Consider the following 8,809-nt stretch of genomic DNA (forward strand, 5'->3'; position numbering starts at 1 on the left):
CATATCCCTTTAATCTGTAATTATAGTGAGAAAGTGCTGAATTAAATAATATTGCTAGAAATTAAGGGGCTTAGTCTAATACTGAAAAAACTAAAAAATATTTCTTTATGTACCTACATTTGTTTAAAGAAGACTATCTCTTGCTTAGTTCTGAAAAACATAAGATCTAGAGGTTTTGAATTTAATGTTTCATTTTCATTATGATGCACAGCTGGCTAACTTGCAAGTACTGAACACTGCTGAGAAGGGAAAAAAAATCTTCATTATATTAAAAACTTGTCTATGCATTGGTGAAGGACTAACTTCTGATGGGCAACTGACTGTATTATGAAGTTTTTTGAAATTGTTGCTGTGTTTATTACAGACCAAGGTTCAGGATTCTGTGTGACTGGTAAAATAGAAGCAGGCTATATTCAGGTTGGAGAACGACTTCTGGCAATGCCTCCTAATGAAACTTGCACTGCAAAAGGTACAGTCTTCAGAAGCGTGTTTACTTTCAGGTCAATACTGGGCTAGAAACAGTTACTGAAATGGTAACAGACTGTCAAACTGATACTAACTGTCAAACATAAATTGTGAAAGCATAAAACGAATTTCTTTAGATGTGACTGTGTCTGTATAAATATGTCTGTGAAGAGTATGTGAAATCTTGCATGCCTTTTTTTTTTTTTTTTACTGTATCAGATAATCCAAATGCTATAGCCTTGTGGCTTTTGACATGGCTTTATGAATGTAAAAGCATTTCAGTTCCAGCAATATCTATAAAGATATTCCGTACAGGAATCATTAGTATTCAGCTTTACTGTGGAGTGTTTCTTCTGTTAGGAAGTGTGAGGATGTTGAACAACCTTTAGAAATTAATCTTATGAATTGGTTGTGAAAAAGCTTGAGAATAAAGTCATTGCTCCTGTTTGATGTTGTAAGATTTGTCACTGATCCTTTCATAGTGTCAAATTTTCAGGATACAGTTGTCTTGAACAACTAGAAAATAGAAGAAAATTGGATTTAAATTTCAATGTATTTGATTTCTGGAAAGAAATAGCTAGACATTAAGTGCTTAGCTGTTTCCTGATTAAGCTTTCGTCTTTGTACTGCAGAGTTGGTTTTGCTTCATATGCAAATAGAAAGATAAAATTATGATTTTCCTACATTGGCCAGTGAATAAAAAATTGAGTCCTTGAGATATGAATAGGTTTTTGTATCTAAGTATTTAGCCTGAATACAGCAATGTGTTGATTTGGTTGTCTGTTCTGTTCCAAACCCAGCTCGTTCAGTGCTAATTTGGGAAGCTCTTCAGTCTATCAACTTACCCAGTTCTGTGCCCATTATTCACATGCACAGGAATGTTACAATAATGTGGATGAATTTGGGTAGCAGACCACTGTAGTCACTCCTCTGTGTGGGGAGTAGAGGAAGTACCATGGAAACAGATGTATTTTGTCTGAGTATCTCCTGCAGCACGATTCTATGGTTTTTCTTTTGTACTGCCACTCCTGTGACTGAAATGCAAATGAAGGTTGGGCATATAAGTTCATTAAGCATTTACTATTTATATTCAATGTAAAGAAGTAATAACTTAATTTAGCATACAGTACTTACTTAAGGCAATGTGCACATTAGGATTCAAGTTGTTAATTTCAAGAGGCTGAATTTCTTTCATTCTGTGTCGATGACAGATATATCTATCAATAATTATCAGCACTGCTTAAAAAATGGTACTTAACATGGTTACATGTTTTTGGCAAGTGGTTTTGGGAACAAATCTGCAAGTCAAGAGGTACAATCTACAGCAAAATAGAACTAGGTCCTATAAATATATGCAGTGTTTCTAAAAATCCAGGTTTTTTTACTTTCTCTCTTGATGTCCACCAGAAACCTCAGTATGTTTAGTCAGAGCTAATTAGTCTTGCCCTCACCCATCAGGCAGGTTGTCTTTTAAAGAAATTTAAACACATAAAAATTGGAATTAAATTGCTTGTAAAGGTGCTTTCTAACAGACGCGATGTCGCGAACGGAAGGCTTCAGTTACACTTTTTTATGAAAGAGTCAGCAAACCCACTCAAGGTAAATGAAAGTTGACACAGTACCATTAAAGTATATGAAAGATGCGGTCTAGGGTGTGCGTGTGCCTCAAAGGATGGGTGGGGCAGATATGGAGATATTAGTAGTGCAGCGTTTTCAGAATTGCGTCATCTGTGCTGCTGACTAGGGCCAGGTCCCCTCCTCTGGCTCGAATAAGGCCATGTTATGGTGCAGGGTGTGGTGAGAGAGAATAGTGAATCCTCACCAAGGGGAAAGAGAGGCTTCCTCAGTCTTCTCAGTTAAAAAGCTTTTACTCTCAACCCATTCATACTGAAAATTGATGAGTAATGGTTGATGAAGCACAAATGGCCCAAACAGAGCTGTTTGTTTGTAGCTCAGAACCTAGGTACTTCACTGTGAGGTTCTGTTCTTACTCATTTCCAGGAATCACACTGCACGATGAACCAGTTGATTGGGCTGCAGCAGGAGATCACGTTAGTCTCACTTTGACCGGCATGGATATCATCAAAATCAAGTGAGCAAAGCTGGGTTTCAGTCTAAGTAACGGTTTGTTTTTAATGAAAAGCTGTATAACTATTACACTGGGCTATATTACAGCGGTTTACTTGAAGAATGATGTGGCTACCGGGATATTTAAAACCAAAGTGATGCATATCACCTGGCTTGCATGTACAAACGTTGGAAACATCTGCTGCATGTGCAACGGCAGCCTCAGAAGAACACTGTCAGTTTTCATCCTTTGCCCTAGTGCTGACACCAGTAACCTTCTGAGCCTTTTTCTTTTAGACTACCCCTTGGACATTTTAATTGCCAAATAAATTCAACCGGTGTTGCTAAATAAAACAGAAAATTTTTAAAGAACTTTTCAAATTATCAATCATTCTAACAGGACACATGCAAACAACTGTCATTTTGTACTAATAAGTAAATCTGTACAAGTGGAATTGATGGAACCTGTTTATTCAAAACATTTTGCTACTTGTAAGATTTATTTTCCTAAATGTTTTTGCTAAGGGGTGGCCTAATAGTGAGGTGCAGCAAATCTCTTTTTGTCTTCTCCAGTCTGTAGGATTCATGCTAAGCATTAGCCTCAAGCTTTTAAGTGTCAGCTCTTACTCAGACCAGATAATTGCATCCACAATTTGTTCACCTTTTTTACATTTCAGTTGGACTTCAGACAGCAAGCTTTCAAGCTACTCTTGGAAAATCTCCTTGCATTGATAGTTTTTCAAATCTATCCTCTGATTTAAGGGAAAAGTACAGGTATTCTATGTTGCCACTTCATAGTGGGGTGGGATTCTCAGTGGTGAAAGGCTGAGGGAAGTCTTGTTCTAGTTGTTGAATGAAGTCTTGAGTCAATTTGTTATGTTGATGTCTTTATCTTTTGGAGATATGTTAGGGTTGTCAAAAAAAAGCTGTCAATTTTCAAGTCCTCTTGATATTGATGAAATTTGATGTATATGTTTAGCAGGCTGTTTTTTCTCTTCCGTCATGTGTGGGATTAATTTTCCTTTCATTTCAGATGGCTAAAACTAGCCCTTGTGAAAAAGCTTTGTCTAGGCTGCTTACCAACTTGTTACAAGCAGCAGATTTCTTGCGACTCAAAGTCAAATTTGGAAATGAGTGTTGTTGACAGCTCAGGTTTTGAATCCTGATCATGATGTCCCCTTGTTATCCAGACAATACCTGAGCCTCAGGCAGCAGTACTGCAGTTTTGGGCACCCTGCAGTATTTTATGCTGTTGAACGGAAACCCTGAATCTCTGAATGAAAGTCTAATTCTTAAAAATATCTATGCACAGGAAACAATGACATTTTCAGAAACTGATTAGCAGTGGAGGTAATTGTTCACTGAACTAGACAGAGCTCTTCATGCATACACACAAAATAAGGTAGACATTGTCTAGGAACACATTTTGTTACAGGTGTCGATACAGTGTTCCTGGAGGTCCACACACCTACGCCCCCCACCACCCTGCTTATATTGAAGTGGTGCTGCTTTTCCTTCTCTTAATCACTGCCTTGGAAAAGGATAATTATTTGACACTTCTATGTCAAGAGATATCTGTTTGTTTTTAATTTTTTTTTGTTTTTTGTACTCTCTTCTAGTGTGGGCTGTGTATTTTGTGATCCCAAGGAGCCCATTAAAGTTTGCACTCGGTTCAGAGCTCGGGTTCTCATCTTCAATATTGAGGTTCCAATCACTAAAGGATTTCCTGTAAGTCTCTGTGAAAACTGTGTTCATGGCAGGTTGCTCAGGGCTTTTCCTCTCTGTTTGACCTCCTGAATATGAAACACAGTCAGAATCCAGAAGTGGTTCTATCTCTACAGAGGAAAGAGATTCTTCTGTTTGAAGATTTGAAGTGGATATAAGGGGCTACTGTGGCTGTTTATGCATATTCTTACTGGCTTTTAATACATAGCTGAGCCATTTCAGAAAATGTGAGTTCTACCACAGCTAGGCTTTAGAAGCTCACATTTTGGGGAAATACAGTAGTGCACTTAAGTGTAAGATATCTTTTCACATAATTTTTTAAAGAAATAAAATAGCAGTTCATGCTACAGAACTGTCCTGAGGTGGCAAAGGCAAAACACTGAAGGATGAAAAATGTATTTATGATGACATGAAATATGGCCTTTGTGTCATATTGGTTGTGATCACAAAGTTTAGGAGCTAGGAACAGTTGCTAGATGTGAGGCACACGCTCCTGTGAGAGAAGTTTTTTATAAGTATTTGTTTTAAAAAAAAATAAGTCTTAAAACCAGCTGCAGTTTTCAGCTATTAGCACCTAGGATTACTGATTATTGTAGGATGTTTAATAACTGCAAAAAATATTTTCAGGTGCTTTTACACTATCAAACAGTAAGTGAACCTGCTACTATTACAAGATTGTTGAGTGTCCTGCACAAAAGTACTGGTGAAGTGACAAAGAAAAAACCTAAGTAAGTGTTATGAATAGTTAATAATTACTCAAGAAATGGGTTGATGTTTAATACACAGTATATCAAACAGGTTCTACTATGAATCAATTGTATGTTATAAGAATATGCTTTTATTGTTTTAGTTGGTTTCATGTTTGGATTTCAATGTGCTTTGCAAACTGAAAAGCCTCCTGCCCTCTTGATAACTGCAGAGCACCTAAGAAGTACAGTGATTTAGGCCTAAGGTCACGTGGCAGAATTAGGAATGAATCCTAGATCAGCAGTGCTTAACTTAAAGGATTTTTTTCTCCCTCTCTTTTTTTTTTTTTTATTAACAGTAATTCTTCTTTTACTGTTAAAGCATGGGATCCTTTTATAATTCTGGAGATGGCTAACTGCCTAAAACGTGCTTGACTAGACAATGGGTCAGTGCGAAAGAAATTTAGGGAATCTTCCCATACAGCTACAGTAACAGCCCTCTAGTTATTTAAAATAAGGTTTTTAAAATAATATAGCAATGATATTTGAGACATACAACATTTTCAGAATAATCCTTTTCCAGAAATTTTAGGGCTGAAACTGTTGCAGACTTCTACAAAGTAATGAATGGGCTTTTTAGCTGTGGGATAGAAACAAGACTTGATTTCCACATGGCATGAAAAAACATGGTGTTAATGAGATAATTAGCTGCAAAACAATTTGTTAAATGCTGGGGTGAGTGCCAAGAAGTTTTTGAAGAAAACTTAGATGCCTTATTAAAATGTGTACTCCAGGCAAATGAGTTTTCAGTCTCATGGCTTGGGTTATAATCGAAATCAAGTTTGATAATTGTACTCTGGGCTTTCTAAAATGATTTTTCCTGTTTATTCATTGTTCTTTTCTTAATTTATCCGTGCATACATTTTTAATAGAGTTTTCTGCTTTTTTACCTGCAGGTTCTTGGCTAAAGGCCAGAATGCTCTAATAGAACTACAAACTCAAAGACCTGTTGCTCTAGAGTTGTACAAAGATTTTAAAGAGCTGGGGAGGTTTATGTTACGCTACAGTGGTTCCACTATTGCTGCAGGAGTTGTTACAGAGGTATGGCATTTTTGTAATAGACTTTCTGTACTGCAGAGAAATGGTGTTACAGTTAAGACCTGTTTTACATCCTCTAGCCCAAAGAGTGGATTTTTTTCTGCTAAAAAAGAGACAATACTTCAGCAAGATGTGAGGAAAATTTGTCATGATTCTGTCTAATTTACTAGGAGTAAAAATTACCGTGTTTAGAATTTCCCCTCTTTTTCCTTGAGTTGAAATGCATCAGTCTTTTTGACATCTGCTTGTATGAATATTCTGGAAGCAGTTTGTAAATAAGAAGTGTTGGCCATTTTAACTGTGTGTGGGTTGAGTCCAAGGTCTTTTTCTCTTAAAATTAAGGACAGTTGTACATTTGATTCTTACTGATGCCAAAAAACATTTTCTGATCCTGTAAGGAAGCTTCCTCTTCCCGAGAGGAAGCAAAGACTGTAGGACTAAACATAAATGTTTTATCTTCTACTAGAAGCAAAAAATGTGAATGTCTTTCTATCTGTCCCTTTAAAAATTCTTGCACATTAATCAAGTTCTGGTACTGAGAACTGAAGGCTGAGTCATTTAATGTCAAAACTTAGAATTAGAGCATGAGCTTTTCTGGTTTCTCCATGTATGTGTAGGAATGATGTGCTAGGTCAGTCAGAGGTCTTATGGGTGTATAATACTCCTAAAAGTTTGCCTGGTCTTAAATAAGATCCAGAAATATGGATGGATTGAACCCATTTTTCATTAAATTTAAGTTGAGGTGAGTGAGATTCTATTTAGATCTGCAATGTTTAGAGCTAGACTAATTTTTGTAGAATTAGAACATCTTTGATGTTATTTGGGAATTGTTATTTTCGTACTTGTCTTCTTGTTCCAAGAATTTAAATGCAAAAGGAATTCTTTTTTTCCACAACTATATAATACTGAAAAACAGTGAGATCATTTTACACTTAGTACTTAATTTTTCACCAAAGGTTTTTTTCCATTTGCTTATATTTTTAGATTAAAGAATGACAGTGGTGACAGAATTTCCACCGTCCAAGCAAAACTCAGTCAGATATCCAAACTTCTGTGTAAGAATCCAGTTATCTCAGTTGAAGGAACAAGTGCAATTAACTGGGGAGAAGATGGTGGTGACAAAAGTCAAACTGTGTGAGACATCTGGGGATCCCTTCATCAGTCTCTCCTGCTGCAGAACAAGATGCCAACTGACAAGGAACTGCAAGTGTTGCACTTCTTGATCTCAAGAATCTTATGAGTTTCTCCATGTGGAACTTAACCCTTAGAGAAGTTGATGGAAAAATATTAGAAAGCTGAATTAGAGAAAAAGATGATGAATTATCATGAAACAAACTTCTTACTTCCAGACACAAATTGTTTACATATTTTCTTTGATTGCTTTTTTGCTGCACATTAATTCAGTAAAGTAACTTTATTGGTCTAAAATATTTTTAGGTTTGAGTTGAATGCATATTCAGGGGAAAAAAAACCTATTTACCTTGTTTTCAAGAGAATGGCATGTAATATTATTGTGGGATTGTTTTCCCTGTCCCAAAATTTATTTAAGAAAAAAGAAACTTTCTTTTGCTGTGTAGTGGAAGCTGTGCCAACTTTGGCTAATTTTATTTTTTAAACAGTGAGAGTAATAAAATAAATTTGTCTGAGCACTTTTGACTCCCTCATCTTTTGTTATTTAAACACTCCTAAATTATGTTAAATCATTCTTTACTTACTATAACTGAGAAGTTTCAGAGTAAACTTATGAGTTAAAATGCGAAACTGGCATCCACTTTGGCTTTCTGAAGAAATAATTTCAGTTTTTCTCATGTTAGTCAGTGCAGCCACTGCACATACACATCTCTTTTATCCAGACTTAGTGCTCTTTTGAAAACAGGCTGACAGTTTAATCTTGTGGTGTCTGCTAAAGCCAAATTGTGCTGACTTACGCCTGTAGCTCCTTCCTGCTTTTCAGTAATGGGGCTGATGAGACCTTCCAGCTGAAAGGAGGGTCCTTCTGCCACCTCCAGCTCAGGACAGACACACTTTCCTACAACTGGCAAGTGATGTTGGTGGGAATTTTGAGAGGACCTCAGGTATTTCAGGACCTGTATGTGAGTGCAGATTGGAGACAATTCACCTTTGCCTGGAGTTAGTAGTGGGAGGCAGGAACTGAAGCACTCACTGCAGAGCATTGGTCTAGGGGGTAAACTGAAATAAAGCTGTGTCCAAAGTAGTGAAGAACACAAAAATGCTATAGTGGTTAGTTAGTTCACAGTCCTGTATGGTCTGTACCTACTCTTCCCACATGATTTTTTTTGGTAGGTAACTTTTTTGTGCTTAGGTTCTTTAGCCCCAGTTCAGCAGCTACCTGCCCTTGACCACATTGATGAATTGTTCTGTTGACTGCATGGATATTTGTAGACGTTTCAGCAATGCTTTATATGGAAATTACTTTTGTAAAAGCTTATGAATCTGAAATACCTGAAAATTGTTACTGCCAAGTTTATGAATTACCACTATTTGTTATGTCTTTTTATAGACCAAAAGTTGCACTTAAATATTTACCAGTTTCAACATGCCACTGTGAAGGTTTAGGTGCCCTTGTTGGATTCCAGAGTTTTATACTGCCAAGCTCCTGCATTGAGTCGCCTCCACTTGAGCTTGCCTTCAAACTTAGAAAATGTTTAGGTTGCCCTTAAGTCAGGGGGCAGTTACAGTCTTCAGTTCTAAGACTTGCATAAATTCCTTACTGTTTATGGACAAGGAAGTGTAATACAGGGTGAACC

The 8,809-nt window shown here is 36.7% G+C and overlaps 1 protein-coding gene across 7 annotated transcripts in view; it reads left to right on the forward strand.

Moving 5' to 3' along the window:
- Positions 1-7,690, forward strand: part of HBS1L (HBS1 like translational GTPase) — a 59,624-nt gene extending 51,934 nt beyond the window's left edge. For all 7 annotated transcript variants that reach the window (XM_009095246.4, XM_050972206.1, XM_050972207.1 and 4 more), the window contains 6 exons: positions 365-469; positions 2,467-2,557; positions 4,152-4,260; positions 4,885-4,985; positions 5,900-6,044; positions 7,026-7,690. In XM_009095246.4, the coding sequence (XP_009093494.2) occupies positions 365-469; positions 2,467-2,557; positions 4,152-4,260; positions 4,885-4,985; positions 5,900-6,044; positions 7,026-7,037 (563 nt within the window). In that variant the 3' untranslated portion in view covers positions 7,038-7,690. The remainder of the gene's footprint in view (positions 1-364; positions 470-2,466; positions 2,558-4,151; positions 4,261-4,884; positions 4,986-5,899; positions 6,045-7,025) is intronic.
- The last annotated feature ends 1,119 nt before the right edge of the window (positions 7,691-8,809 follow it).

The sequence above is a fragment of the Serinus canaria genome, chromosome 3 (assembly GCF_022539315.1).
Source record: "Serinus canaria isolate serCan28SL12 chromosome 3, serCan2020, whole genome shotgun sequence".
In the NCBI taxonomy this organism is placed as follows: Eukaryota; Metazoa; Chordata; class Aves; order Passeriformes; family Fringillidae; genus Serinus; species Serinus canaria.